The 14,347-nt window shown below is 49.0% G+C and overlaps 7 protein-coding genes across 7 annotated transcripts; 3 read left to right on the top strand and 4 right to left on the bottom strand.

The window, feature by feature from the left end:
- Window positions 1-1,991: 1,991 nt before the first annotated feature.
- On the bottom strand, window positions 1,992-3,107 carry P153DRAFT_401500 (glycosyltransferase family 8 protein; the record flags this gene model as incomplete). Its single annotated transcript, XM_033671911.1, has 2 exons — window positions 2,550-3,107; window positions 1,992-2,497 (listed from the first exon to the last, which is right to left on the bottom strand). The coding sequence occupies exons 1-2, from the start codon at window positions 3,040-3,042 to the stop codon at window positions 1,992-1,994; spliced, it is 999 nt and encodes a 332-aa protein (XP_033518342.1). The 5' UTR covers window positions 3,043-3,107.
- A 438-nt stretch (window positions 3,108-3,545) lies between these two features.
- P153DRAFT_327707 (glycosyltransferase family 8 protein) lies at window positions 3,546-4,494 on the top strand (the record flags this gene model as incomplete). Its single annotated transcript, XM_033665338.1, has 1 exon — window positions 3,546-4,494. A coding segment is annotated over exon 1 (738 nt), but the record flags the coding sequence as incomplete, so codon positions are not given.
- A 1,510-nt stretch (window positions 4,495-6,004) lies between these two features.
- Window positions 6,005-6,830, top strand: P153DRAFT_327702 (uncharacterized protein). The gene is made up of 2 exons (XM_033665337.1): window positions 6,005-6,459; window positions 6,506-6,830. The coding sequence occupies exons 1-2, from the start codon at window positions 6,118-6,120 to the stop codon at window positions 6,632-6,634; spliced, it is 471 nt and encodes a 156-aa protein (XP_033518340.1). The 5' UTR covers window positions 6,005-6,117; the 3' UTR covers window positions 6,635-6,830.
- Window positions 6,831-7,024: 194 nt separating this feature from the next.
- Window positions 7,025-8,060, bottom strand: P153DRAFT_351521 (kinase-like protein; the record flags this gene model as incomplete). The annotated part of the gene is made up of 2 exons (XM_033666348.1): window positions 7,025-7,458; window positions 7,553-8,060. 2 exons carry the CDS (start codon window positions 8,058-8,060, stop codon window positions 7,025-7,027), a joined length of 942 nt encoding a protein of 313 aa, XP_033518339.1.
- A 684-nt stretch (window positions 8,061-8,744) lies between these two features.
- P153DRAFT_303388 (alpha/beta-hydrolase) lies at window positions 8,745-9,685 on the bottom strand (the record flags this gene model as incomplete). Its single annotated transcript, XM_033664509.1, has 4 exons — window positions 8,745-8,956; window positions 9,051-9,400; window positions 9,449-9,545; window positions 9,598-9,685. The coding sequence occupies 4 exons, from the start codon at window positions 9,683-9,685 to the stop codon at window positions 8,745-8,747; spliced, it is 747 nt and encodes a 248-aa protein (XP_033518338.1).
- Window positions 9,686-10,374: 689 nt separating this feature from the next.
- On the bottom strand, window positions 10,375-11,796 carry P153DRAFT_351516 (Flavocytochrome c; the record flags this gene model as incomplete). Its single annotated transcript, XM_033666347.1, has 1 exon — window positions 10,375-11,796. The coding sequence occupies one exon, from the start codon at window positions 11,794-11,796 to the stop codon at window positions 10,375-10,377; it is 1,422 nt and encodes a 473-aa protein (XP_033518337.1).
- Window positions 11,797-12,744: 948 nt separating this feature from the next.
- On the top strand, window positions 12,745-13,730 carry P153DRAFT_379885 (uncharacterized protein; the record flags this gene model as incomplete). Its single annotated transcript, XM_033669889.1, has 2 exons — window positions 12,745-13,131; window positions 13,185-13,730. The coding sequence occupies 2 exons, from the start codon at window positions 12,745-12,747 to the stop codon at window positions 13,728-13,730; spliced, it is 933 nt and encodes a 310-aa protein (XP_033518336.1).
- Between the last annotated feature and the right edge of the window lie 617 nt (window positions 13,731-14,347).

The following is a 14,347-nucleotide window of genomic DNA, read 5'->3' as shown; positions in this document are numbered from 1 at the left end:
ACATGCTCATATATGGAGTCGATGTTGTTGCTGTATAGGCTTTCTGAGGCATCCTCTTCAGGCGATCTGGGTTCTGCGACGCTCACTGATCCCAATACTGAAACATCCCCATGGTGAGTGGAAAGCAAATGGGTCTCGTCGAAAGCGGGTTGTGCGTTCAAAACTGATAAAGGGGGAGGAGGATGGGCAGCGGGCGCATCCAACTTCAACTGCGTTTGTGCGGGAAGCTCACCATACTCGATCAACCTAGGGTCAGATAGATCTTCGGCCAGAAGTTGGTTTTCTGGCAAGCCTTTTATCGCCCGTAATTCGCGTCCAGGGCTCTCGGGTATCAGTTCAGGCTGGTTGTAGACAAGAATAATGCCCATGTGCCTCCAGATAAAGATAACTGATACAATAGAAACCACATAATAGAAGGCACGTCTCTGCCGACGACATTGGATTGTAGAGCGACCGAGCATGCCGGGCAATGAGGTGTTTGCATGAAGTGTAGAGGTCAATAAAAACCCGAAAGAAAAATGAAAGGAACAAGTATTAGGAGGAAAGCATTGTGTCAAATGAAACGTAAAGAACGCGAGGCATCATCGGCTACTACGCAGAGGCTATCATTGGGAGAAAATAGCAAGACACGTCGTTTTGGTTCTAATGTTTGAACAAGGTACCTGGGTGTCTCAGTGACCTGTGTGGTACCGCATGCCTGTACTCTACAACTGTCGACAAGGGGCGTCCGACTTCTACTGCTGCACCCTAACGCGCACCACTTCCGTTCTTCTTTTGGGCCTAGATTGTAGCAGCGGTGTGAAGGACGTCACATGAAGGGATAACACGGCTGGGCCCGTTCCCTAGCGCAGGATTTAGCGCCAAGTCAAAAACCGGAAACAACTAGACCGTAGCATCCATGTTAAATGCCACAAATGTTTGTAGAGAATACAACCTTACTACCTGATATTCCAACAACTCCAAAAGAGTACCTTTAGCTTACTGTTCTCTTCAACTCTGCTTCTCATAGGTGGGGAACCTTGAAGAGGTGGCGTTGAGACCTCCCATCATCACATTATCTCCGGGTTCTCGCCTCGTCGTAGATCCTTACACTTCTTTCTATAAATGCATGTTGATTTCCTTTTTCTTCTGCTACCCCCACAAATATCCCACGCTACACTTCTTAATTAGGGAATTTATGACCGACCCTATCACAGTGCGTCTCTCTGCATCCGCAATATGTTGATGGATATCTCGCGTTCAATCGACCCGATCCATTTAAAACGTTCCACAAGTGCAAAACCAGCATGGACCAACCCACTCGGTCATGACTGCTCGCGTGCAAAACGTTCTCATTTAGGTGGATAGACGATACACTCTGTTATAAAGCTGGAAACCTGGAGCAGAGTGACGCTCAATATCAGCCCTCCAGAATGGCAAAATGTATTCAATCGCTATTGAAGTTTGGGAGTTTACATCCAATTCCTGGAATCCAGATGGTAGAACTATCTTTGGTGGAAGCTATGTAGCTTCCGGGATGAGTGTTGAGGCTTGCCACGGTGCCGCGATTTCCGCTTTCTATCTTTTCGATAGTGAGTACATCATAACTACGTTGCCGTCTCACTTGATCAGTAATCGTAGATCTGATTCATGCGTTATCTCCGTTGTATCGCAAGCCCCTAAGTGGATGTTCGTATTAATCACTGCAGGTCCCGAGACTAGGTAGCCTACGTCCTGTGTATTCTTAACAACTGGTATAAAAAGCAACGTCATCAAGTTTCGTCCTCAAGTCTTGTCCACCAGTATACTCCTAAGGATATCGATACTTTTGTTCAAAGCCAGGTCTAGAGTTAACACTAGCTACCTGGACGTACGTTACGTCACAGCGTCAAGCTCGCTCGTACTGCTCACTGATGTTTGAGAGGCACCAGATGTGGATCAGAGTTTTGGGAATTGTGTCGCAGCACACCTGCCTTTGAGCCTATGCATCTCTAGGCTTCTCGATAGTCATCTCAGCTTATCTCCCTTCGTTCCCGTCCCTCCCAGTACCCCTCCATGGTCCACTTCACAGACAGGCCATAATCCCTCAACAAAGGATCATGATCTAGTTGCCAAAATTTCGAATGAAGGCTCGCAATCCCATACTCCAAGTCTCTGTGCGTCGCCCAGTTGATGTTCCAGTTCGGGTCCAAACGACCCCACGGCATGTTGCCCTCGGGTCTATGGGCGTACGCCCATAGTCCTTGCTCCGGATATCGCCCGTTGAAGCGCCCTTCAAGTTCAGGCTGTGCAAGGCTTACGTAGTAATTGAATAAATCCAGCGAAGGGCGGAAGACAACACATCCTGCATTTATGCTCCGACTTCCTTTGGGTGGCAACACGTGCTTCCAACTACCAGAGCCCGAAATGGCTGCAAAGAGGTAGGACTGCGGCTGTGGGGCTTCGTCAGCAGGCATCGTCTCCAAAGACGTGTCGTTCTTATTCGCTCGCTCTTCGACAGCCGGATCCGAGAAGATTCCTAAAATAGTACTTCAGCAAGGAGGCTCAAAAGTCTGAAGGAAGACGCTCACCGTCCATAGGCTTCACAAGTAGCATGTCCGAGTCCAAGAACAGAACTTTGTCGAACTGCGTAAGCTCAAAAAGCCGCAGCTTCGTGAGTACGTCCCGCCACTGCTTCCGAGTACTGTGCTTGAGTGCGAGTTTTGGTGCCTCGATCACTTGCGCTCCGTCTGCCTCAAGCCGTTGCCGCTTGCTCTGAGTAACATCTGGTGTTACCAGCACAACAAAAGGATACGAATTGACTGTGCGGGTGGCTGGCGCATACAAGGCCTGGTAAATCAACATGCGTGTGTTGACGAAATACATGTCATCCTCATCTGGAGCGTCATGGGTGATTTCTGACGGCGCTGCGAGAAACGCGGCGTACGCGTAGTTGTTACTCTTGTGGAGAGGCAAAGCTGCATTAGAGAACCGTAGGGCCGTATGTGAGGTATAAGGAAGGGTTATAAGCACAACGATGCACAGCAAAGCGATGACTATGCTCTTCAGAGACATGCCTGACATCTTCGATACCTTGAAAACGCTGAGAATATGTGTGACCTTCGGGGGTGGGACGCGTCCAAAACATTGAATGTGGAAAAAGCAAGTCATCGGCTCGTCGTAGCGTGCGAGCACATAACTACAAATACCGAGCCCCATTTCATCCCTGTCAAATTCGCTGGCTAGCGTCTCTAGGCAAGACAGCCACCAACCCCTATGATATCCCAAGTTTCCTGTCCCGTTGGATGATTCGCTCGGTATGTGCGAGTCGTCGGCGGATCTTAAACGAGAATGCCTGATGATCGCGCCATGTTACTGCGCGCCATAATCTCGTTCACGCAAAAACTAGCTATGGAAGTTGCTGCTAAGCACTTGTGTAGACAGATAATGCGATAAAAGCTCCTACTATCATTACAACTTTGTCTCACGCCACCAAGTCCTCCATATCCTGATTATCTTCGAACATTTTTTCTCAGCACAATGATCGATCTTCGTCTGTTCCGAATCATGGCAGCCATCGTTGGGGCTGTATTTGTCTTCTACTTGATTGTTTTCAATAGTTCATCTACAAGGCTTCATGCCACTGTAGAAAGCTATCTCACCTCCATTCCGCCAATATCAATCGAATCAGCATTCACAAGCAAGAACGCGTTCGTAGTCTTTCTGGCCACCAATTCCAACAGCAGGAAGAAGCGTGGTGGTTTTAAAAACGAGGATTACTACTTCACCGGCACAAGAATGCTGATCTACCAGCTCTTGCACGATCCTGCAACTCGCACAAACACTTCCATTCCATTTATTGTACTTGTGACCAGCGAGGTCTCGGTAGAAAATCGGGAGCAGCTCACAAAGGACGGTGCTCAAGTAATCGAGGTTGGCGAGATCAAGTTTGACTGGGTCAAACCTCGTCGAGAAAGATGGGCACATGTCATGGACAAACTGCACGTTTTCGAGCTCACTCAATTCGACAAGGTGTTGCTACTCGACACGGACATCGTTGTCACCAAACGCGTGGACCATATATTTGACGACCCCGCTACCCAAGACTCTCCCAACTTGCAAAAGCCGGATAAGATTTACAGTGACGAGGCACCGCAGCCGTCGTCGTACATCATGGCCGGCAATTGTGGACCTTTTGACAAGGAGCATCCATACCCGGTGGAGCGCGGAACCCGTCTCAACGCTGGGTTCGTTGTACTGAAGCCATCCAAAGAGATGTTTGAACTGTATCTCTCCGTCGGCAAGACGGAAGGCAAGTTCCCCGGCCTTTCACCAGAACAGGACCTTTGGAACTATGTCCACAATCGGGATGGGAACATGCCATGGAAGCAGATTGATCCGGATTGGACGGTCAACATCCCATCGTGGAACGACTACGAACACGGTATTGCGACTTTCCACGAAAAGTACTGGAAGGTAGCGAAAGACAACAAACTCAGGGATGTCTTGCTGAGGAGTAGGTGGAAGATGGAAGGCTTCTTCGACGGGTATCATGGTGGAAAGTAGGAATCGCTCATTGGTAATAATACACTATATACATCGTTGTAACGTTCTCTTAGCTAGATGTGGAGAACCGTGGCTAGTATACTAGTCACAACGAATATAAGATCGACTACACTTCTGCCTGCTGTAACAACCCTCGAAGATATTGAACATTACGTTGCGCTCCACTTTTAAACGTCGTCGCCCTGCGTCTTGTCAGATTGAATGTTTCAGTAACTATGCCTGGCTACCTAACATGCGCAACCTTCTACCTCCACCTCCTAGCACGACGCCTCGGCGCGTACATATTTCACCAAGCATGGAGACTCTCAGAACAGCAGGTTCAAAAGAAATGATGAGATAACAGGCGATCTTCCAACAAAAACATGCCAAGAAACGCATGCACTGTCTAGTACTATGAGGTAGATTGGGAAAGAACGAACAAGAACATCAAAATCCAACAGTACAATACGACGCCTCTAGAGATTCTTGCAACAGTAAAGCAGCACTATCTCAACACATTCCCATCCTCTTACAAGTACTAAAAGGGCGACACTACTTTACTTCTTCTTAACATACTTGTTACTATCACTGTGTACTCTCACTAATGTTTACTGTATACAAAGGGGCTGGGTATTAGCTTCTACACTAAGTTACTATACTAGAGTCTTAGTGTGTTGCGTCTATCTGCTTGTGCAACAAGCATAAATACGCTAGAAACCTAAAATAATAAATAAGTAAAGCATTACGCAGCGTAGCATGAATAGAACAGAACTAACTTGTTTTTAGTATATAAGATGTGCGTATTATTTCTAATAAAAGAACTATCTGCTACTAAAGCTTACAATTAGAAAGGTCTAACTATAGTAGCCTATATAGGCTGGTAAATCTTTTTTTTAAAAATTTCTTATTTCCGATATATCTTTTTATCTACTAGTCCAAAATGGGCAATTCTTGGGTTATTTTGTAGCCCTAGGCTAGCGCATTCTATCGTGTTATACTAACTAGGCGCTAGCTGTAACAGGTTAGAAGTTATTTAGCTACCCAAAAGTCTGGGTTGGGTAGGGGTTGGGTCACCTTTTTTGGCTCTTCTATTGGTCATAGCTCCTCTAATACTTACAAAAGATAATACAACCCCGACCCTATTTGATAGTCCTGAGTGAGGGCTTTAAAATGAACTCAAAACTGCCTAAATCGGACTAGTTTTGGTTGAGTTTTGGGGGGTACCCAGGTAGAATCTCAGACCCTACCCATTTACCAGCGTAAGCCTATAGAGCAGAATGTGTTTAAGTTAAAGGCAGGGGTTAAATTTTAGGAGAAGAAAGGAGGAGTAAAAGTCTGTTTAAAAGGAACAGCAGGCAGCAATAGATTTTAACTAATAACGTTAATTATACTAACGTCTGTGCTAACGTAAGATTAGGGTTCGTTACGTGCAGAGTTAGCGCTGCGGATTTCTTAGCAACGTTTATTAAACTAGTTAAATTCCCCGCTTTCCTACACTAAACCTGTGAGTAACTTTGCTACGCTCGTACCTCGCTGCGCAAATTAGTTTCAGACTTGGGCGTACCTTATAAAATCCAGTTCATATTCCTTCTATAACAAACCAGATCTGGCATTATGCCTCGCGCTATCTATCTTGTCGTGTTTAAGTCTCCACTCTTTCCCGCCCATTGGGGCTTATGGATTCCATCAGCAGCTGACCCAAATATTGGAAAACGCATTCACGCCTCTGGAGATGCAGCAACTGGATTTCAAATTTTCTTTGAACGCAATTACGATCTTGTAGCTACTAGGCGTCGTTATCAAGTTCTGCCGCTAGCTCAAGTCCTTGACCAGCACGTGGTGGATGTTGAAGGAGATGGTAGTCAATGGTCTGACACAACTGCACATGACTATATTGAGCAAGTTGCGCTCAGCGTTCCTGCACCAGCCCGAAGTCTGATCTCAGCTAGCTCTCAGGTTAGTAATACCTCTCTTTGGGAATGCCTTTGCTAAGTTGTTATAGGGACCAAAGCAGCGAGTAGCAATTCAGAATTGCCAAACATGGCTACGAGAATTCGTTGCTGCACTTGTGCAGAAAGGGTTAATGGATCAATCAGCTTTGCAGATTCTTGATGGAGCACCTAAAAACTAAGAGAAGATCCGTCAAATCGTCTTTTGGTGATAGGCTGTCAATGCCACAAGGTTACAGCATCGTGGAATTTAGAAGGAGATTGTTCTATCTCTGAAATGTATATAGTCAGAGTTTTGCTGTTGTAAAGGGTCACAATAAGCCAACTCATCGTTGTCAAGCCTAAATGCACTGTCTATACAAGAAATTAGATCCTGTTGACACCTAAGATCTCCAACCCGCTAGGATGGCTCCGTGACATAGGCTATATTGCATAGTTAGCCCAGTTAACTACTAGTCAGTTATGTATAGTTTCTGAACCAGCATTGCCGGCGATTTTCCGCTTACTACCATGCCCTTGACAATCCTCACAATCGGCACATTACTAACATTCACCGTTTGCAACATTGCTCTTCATGCCCCACGAGCCAGGACAAAATAGTCCCAGTAATCATAACAGTCGTGACGGTCTAGGAGAAGGGGCAAGTAGTTGGCCTCCCATTCTTTGCCAATCCATGACGTCCACCTAGCCTTGCAGTATTCCCAGTATGATGGGTACCACCCCGATTGATGCCAATCAACAATCGCAACAACACGAGGATTAGGCCCTAAAGAAACTATGATGTTGCTAGGGTGTAGGTCCCCATGTGTAAACACAATAGGAAAGTCGTCTGGGATAAAGGAGCGGTACGGATGTGTTGATATGTCCTCAACATCCATATCCCTATTTGGGCCAAATGTTGAAGTAAACCAGTTGTGGAACTCGGTGACGCTGGAGAAGGGACCAGCGGTTTGAGAGCAGGTGTCTGTAAAGATTATGTCTAATAGTGGCTGTTTGCCAACATGTCCTTAATATACAATTAGTGAAACGTAATTCATTTGAGACGCCAGTTGCCAGACGATAACAGCCACACGCCGTGGTGTACAGGGGCGTTAACTTACCAATGAAAGGAGGATCATAACTGTTCTCGAGACTGCGCCATGCATCTATCATATGTCGTAATTGCTGACATATCGCCAACCTGTCATCTTCAACCATTATCTCCCAGCTCTTCTCTAGTGTATTGCCATCCATCAACTCCATATAAATGAATACCTGATTATCATCTTTACACCATCCATACACCTCGGGAACAGGAACTGTCTGAAGCGTTCTACGTATAAACAAGAGGCACTGTGCCTCAGCAATTGTTATCTCTGTTCCGTATTTTACTAACAGACCCATGCTAGGGAAACGCACAGGTCGCGGTCGCCTTATATTACGTGCGTGGGGGTCCATTGATTGATTTTCTCTTACCTCAGCTGGAGACGGCAGAGATGTTGGCGCATGAGGTTTCTGGAAGAAATATGAGTCTTGGAATATGACCTTTTCGCTGTATGGGAAAAGCCCGTTGACTTCTGAGTGGGGCGAGCATTCCAACGTTGGGTCTGATTGTTCGCAAGGCTCCATGATCACGATACGTTCGACCAAGGCTGTCTTGGGTGGGTGGGCTGTAGAAGAGGGGTTGAATGTAAGAGGTGGTTTTGGTGTTCCGGGCATTACACCGAAACGGGCAATACGCCGAAGACTACGGTATGGATTCGTCCAGCCTTGCCAAGGATGTTTCTCTTATTACCACCAACTCCTAATCGAAACAACTCATGCTAATCAGCCCCTGTGACCATGCAGAAATGGCTGTAGATTTGTGTTTCAAGAGCGAGCAAATAGACCCCAAAGTAGCTCGGTGGATTTGGACCAAGGACGACTTCCTGAGAACGAGAACCCGTACAACTGAATCCTCAAAACAATACCTCGAAAAAAGGCGGATTGAACAGGAGAACTAGTTTTCAACGTGCTGTAGTTGTATGTAGAATACATGTTTGATCTTTAGGCGAATATTCATGAGTGTTATTATTGGATGTGCAAAAATGACTCATCGGCTCGTCAAGATCTGCACTGTGTAGAGCATAAAAATACACTTCAACAGTTATCGGGGGAGCACCAGTATATAGCACATGCACGGAACCAGATGACAGATAATGAGCGAGAGCGTCAAAGTCCAACACCAATATACAGAGCGTCTAGAAATTCTCAATAATGGAGCAATACACTTTGAACACTCTTCCATCCTCCAAAACATAACCAAAGGGCTACCTACCCCTTCTTGACATACTCGTCAAGCCAGAACACAGCCTGCAGAAACGCCTGCTCCTTCGCAAACCTCGCCTTAGCATGTGACAAATCGCCCTTCGTCGCAAAACCATGCGAGACATCGGAGTACAGGAACATCTGATACGGCACAGGCAGATCTCTAAGAATGTCTTCAGCCTCGCGGCGTTTCTCAGCGGTGAAGAGTTGATCGATTTCTAGGACATCATAGTCAGTGAATGTTGCGCGTTGAGTGTATAGCAAAGCAGTATTGCACAGATAACAAGTTCAAGAAGGAGATGGAAATCTTACCCGCCGCCGAAATACTCAACGGCCCCTTGATCCCCTTGACTTCATCGGCTGTTACAAAGGTCGGATGTGCCGCGTACCCCGCGTCAAGACCACCCTCCTTCAACCATCTGAACACATACTTGCCGCCGAAGCAGTACCCCACACCGCCGAGTCTCTTGACGCCGAGGTCGCCGCGCAGGTGCTTGATGGTGTTCTCGATGACCGGGTCGACCGTCTCGGGATGCGGCATGTTGTTCTTGACCCAGGCCCAGAAATCGAACTCCTTGGGCGGGTTGAAGGGCATCACGTTGCCGTTGAAGTAGTCGGGTATCACGGTGAGGTAGCCGTTGGCGGCGAATTGGTCGGCGATGCTGGGAGGGTGTTAGGTAGTTTCTGTTTTGGTTTGCGTAGAGACGTACAGTTGGACGTTCAGGAAGTCTATGCCGAGCACGTCGGGCATGATGAGGATGGCGTTTTGAGTGGCGCCGTTTTCGGGGTAGGTGAAGTATGTGCGAACTAGATCAACAGCGTTAGAAATATCTTTGGTGGCAATGGCAAGGTTGCATACCACCATCGATTCTCTTGACCTCGCCTTTGGGCGTTCCTTCATGCTTTACGCCAGTGACGCAGCATCTTTGTATAGAGTTGGAAGTCATTCTGGTAGAAGGGCGTGTTACCAAAGCTCTTGCAGAAGAGTGAACAAAGTTGTATTTGAGATTGCTCAAGCTAAATGCTCTGCGAAAGCACATGGGAGAGACTTTCGAATAAATACAGCAAGATACAGATAGTGTGCCTCAAGGCTTACGAGGCATAAGGCGACCCACAGTGGGGCATCATGGCGGGAATAAGAGTCATTAGGACGAGCTAGTAAGAAGCACCGAGAATGGCCATGTCAGACAGTCATTGTAGTCGTAGCCGCGTCCTGTTTAGGCAAATTATGATGTAAGCTGACCTGTGAATTCTCAACAGAGGGATTGGATAAATCCTGATACAACATCGAGTCGGACTTATGCGTGTCACTATCCCCGGGGATCGAGCGGACATTGGAAGTAACAGCGGCGGGTTGGTGCGTAAATGGTGGGTTGATAAGCTGAGTCAATGATTGCAGACATTCATTGCATTCCTGCCAGTAGATACCTGCAGATACATCAGCGGATACGTGAGGGAGATAGGCAGCGGAAGCAACAAACCGATCAATCCCGGCTCAAACCCACGGGAAACGGCAAATTGAACAGGATAAATCTGTTCTCAACATTCTAAACTCGCATGTGGCGTTCCAACCTCATCCTTCCATACACATTAGGAAAAGTGAGTCAAGCAATCGCTGTATTCACCGAACAACAACTCACACACCTCCCTGAACAACCTCCGCACACCTCCCTCCCGCAATCCTCCCAAAAACCACGCATTCCAACAACGACGACCCACCCAGTCTATTCCCCCCATGCACACCACCCGTAACCTCACCCGCGCCCCACAGCCCGGGGATAGCCTGACCATCTTCTCCGACAACCTCACTCCTTTCGTTGATCAAAACGCCCCCCATGGTGAAATGCACAACCGGCGTGACACTACCCACGTAAACGACAGACTCGGGCTTCGGATCAGTCAGCGTCCAGTTCCCAAAGGCGACGCGCTGGAACGGATCGGGCGTCTTGCCAGATGCGATACTAGCGTACTGCGTGACCGTTTGCGCGGTTTCGCTGTCCAGCTCGGCAAGCGTGATTTTCTTCATCAGGCCCTTGAAGACGTAGAAGTCGATGTGGGATTTCGCTGCGTTGTATGTCCCCTCGTCGAGGAGGAGTTGAACGGGCCATTGCTTCGGGGTGTCCGACGCAGACGTCGAAGCCGTGGAAGTAATCGCCCCAGCGACATTCTCCCGTGTATCAAGTTCATTGACAAAGCGCTTTCCGGCGAGTAAAAGGATCCCGCCCTCGCCTCGCAGCATCTCGGCGGCGAGGAACTTGAGCGGGGATGACGGATTCGCCGGGTCGATGAAGCCTGATGGGTGGATCTGCACGCGATCCATATCGACGAGTTGCGCTCCAACGGCAGTCAGAAGAGGTTGTGTGCCTGGTCGGGGATCGTTCGTGGACGGGTAGCCGGCGAGATCGGGGCGGTAGCGTGCAAGGAGACCGTCTGCGTCGCCGCCAAAGCCTCCTGAGGCGAAGATAACCGGGCCGAGAATCTCCTCTTTCTTCCCGTCTTCGCACGTGTACTGCACGCCTGTGACGCGCTTCTCGGTCTGCAGGACCTTTGTCACTGTGCAGGAAGTTTGGAGGTGGAAAAGTGGGCTCTCTTTCAGTCCCTTGAGCAGCGTGCTGACGATGGCGAAGCCAGGCGGAGCTTGTCCTGCGCCTCGATGTGTCCGCGGATACGAATGGCCGCCCAATTGTGCTACTCTGCTTAAATCCACGCCCTTCTCTTTAACCAGCCATTCCACCGCGCCGGCCGAGCCTTCCGTCAGCGTCTGTACGAGCTTCTCGCGCTGGGCGGTGAAAGTCGACATGGATTTCCCCGCCGACCGGATGGTGTCGGAGTAGAACGCATCGGACGGTTCAGTCACGGGCTGGTACTGTGTCGGTGCGCCGTTGATGCCAGAGGAAGCTTTTATGCTGTTTCCACCTGGCTTTGCTCCGCGCTCTAGCAGGTAGACTGACACGTTGCGAGAGATGAGTTGAGATGCTGCGCTCAGACCGGCAAGGCCTGAGCCTACGACTATGGCGCTCTTGGGAGACATGTCGTTGTTGGGGATTTGCGAGGTCATCAGAGGCGAGTCGCGACGATGACAGAGGAAAGCTACAACAAGTCCGAATGTGAAGAGAGATATGAGGGTTAGCAATTGAAAACGGCCCATGAGTAGAAAAAGACAGGTTGAGAGAGGAATTGAGCGATTCTGATAGTTTTGAATAGACGGTCATATGTTTACCGCATCATTCATCGATCAGGCCATGATCACGGCACCTCAACCTCAACCTCACTCACACCAACTCCAACCACCACGCCAAAATCCTCATCAACTTCTCAACATGATGATATTAGGACAACACCGCCCTTAAATCACAATCACCGTCGGCTCCCCAAACCCAAGCCCTAACAATCCAAAGTCACTAAACACCCTCACCAACAAGCTAAGCATAAGCCAAACCCCTAGCGCGCACGCCCCACCCACTCGGAACCTCTCCATCCCGCTGAACCTTTCAACGGCAGCACGCGTCCACGCCCACCTGCCATGTGATGCAGCAACCCTACGCGCGCCAAGCCGGGTCCTCTTTCCCAACTCTCAACGCGAGGCGTCACCGTCTCGATCAGCATCCGGGAACGTCTGCTTCCTTGCACTAGACCGCGTCGCTTGTGCTGGATAGGGACGACGACACGAGGTGTGTGCGTGCCCGGGTGCTTGTGTAGCCGACTATGGGTGTGCGGTGTGGTGTAGTGGGTGTGCTAGGGCGCGGCATCGTGGGTTCCGAGATGGGGTACTCCTGCTGGTAGTGTATTGGGAGGGACCGATGGTGCACTCCTTAGTGAGAGAATGGTGAGGTTAGTTAGCTGCTAGATTTTGTTTTTGGGGGTGGTTAAAGATGAGCGGTTTCGCTGTTTCGAGGGTCGTGTTATCTGTTCATCCGTTTGTTTGTTTGTTCATTCACTTTCGTTCGTGTCAAGGGCAAGAGCAAGGGCATTGAAACGAACGAGTACTTCTAAACACTACGCAACTATGGGTCTCCGCGAGTCTAAACTACATTACGTCCTCTTCGCTTTTCTCTCTGTCCTCGCAGTCCGCAGCGCAAGCTCATCGTCCTCGGCCGCACAACCCACAATCTCTCCAGATGCTGCCGCGATAGTCTGCCAGACACACGACCAGCCAAACCCCATCGCCACGACCTACCCCAACAATGCCACAGGCACCCTGAACGGCACAATAGCAGTGGTGCCCATCACGTTAACACTCGCACGCCAACTTATCCCCGCTCAATACCGGATCCTCGAGAAAGCGTATCGCGCTCTTCTTCCCTCGTTCCCCGCAGACATGTACCCGGCGATTGTTCAATCGATGCATGACCACGATGTGCAAGCTTCGGGCTTCAGTATTCCTGATTTTTCTGTGAGTCGACACTAGTACCACCACGCAAAGAGCAAAAACTAATTCTCCACCAGCGCGCGGGCATCGAATTCCCCTTTCTCGACCTCCTAGGCGACAACAGCTCATCCTTCAAATGGTCGCCCTCTCTGCTTATGACAGCCACCAACCTCCTCGCGATAGGCGGCGCAGTAGCATACGGGACAAACACCTTCCCCGCCACCTTCGACCCATCCTGCGACGCCTACCGCGCGGTGCCTAACGCAGCGGCGGGCACCACATCGTTCAGCGCCAAAAGCGTGATCTCCGGCCAGGCATCAGCCAGTTCGGTATTTTCGCCGACGACACTGGAAATGTATCCGTTGGCGTTTTACAAGAACGTGACGAATCAGCCCATGTTCGCGGACGGCAAGACGTGCGATAACATGGTTCGGCTGTTCAACACGAGCGTGACCACGGCGCCGAATAAGATTGAGAATGTCAAGGGGACGGTCAAGGTCAAACTCCCTCCGTTGACGAGCGAGCGCGAGTGGACTAATGTGTATGGTATTCGGTTGGATACGGCCTTTATTGAGAACAACTACCTGCCGTGTGAGAACTTCCGCGGGTACAGCGGCGTTTGAAGGTGCTAAACGCGTGCGATGGGAGTTCAGGACTCTGCGCACATGGTGATTCAAAGACTTTGAGCATCTGGCGCAGAGAGTGCCAGATGGTGATTATGTTTGCTGGCGTTTTTCCTTTCAAAGCAACGAAGATATACCCACATAGTTTGCGCACAGAAGAGATCGAATACAGATCCTATAGTAATGAATGCAGTCACTTGTCAAATCCTCTTTCTACAACTGATGCCCGTTTTCATGATCACGCTGAAGAGAAGTTGCGCTCCGTGGGGGTTGAGTAAATATCATAAGACGCAACCGGGATGTCTGGTTGGCGAGATTGAGAGTGAGAGGATGGTGAGAGTGAGAGAAAGCAGACTAGAGAGACACGTATCGCACACAGTGACAATCAAAAGTAATACTCACCTCTGTTAGCGTACGTGAAATTGAGAAAACATGGCTGTTTGTCCGAGAATCGCACCAGTCCCTTGATGAAGGTTAGAGGCATGTCAAGTGCATCTTGGAGTATGCGTACAGTTTTGATTGGACTATGCCACACGCTGATTCGTCTCCAAAGCCGCTTCTGTTGTACAAGTACTGCCGAGACAATGGCAGCTAAACATCGCGCAAAATGCTGTAGT

This window comes from Dothidotthia symphoricarpi (assembly GCF_010015815.1).
Source record: "Dothidotthia symphoricarpi CBS 119687 unplaced genomic scaffold P153scaffold_25, whole genome shotgun sequence".
Taxonomy (NCBI): Eukaryota; Fungi; Ascomycota; class Dothideomycetes; order Pleosporales; family Dothidotthiaceae; genus Dothidotthia; species Dothidotthia symphoricarpi.
The sequence above is the reverse complement of the archived record's forward strand: the minus strand, read 5'-3'. Positions and strand labels throughout refer to the sequence as shown.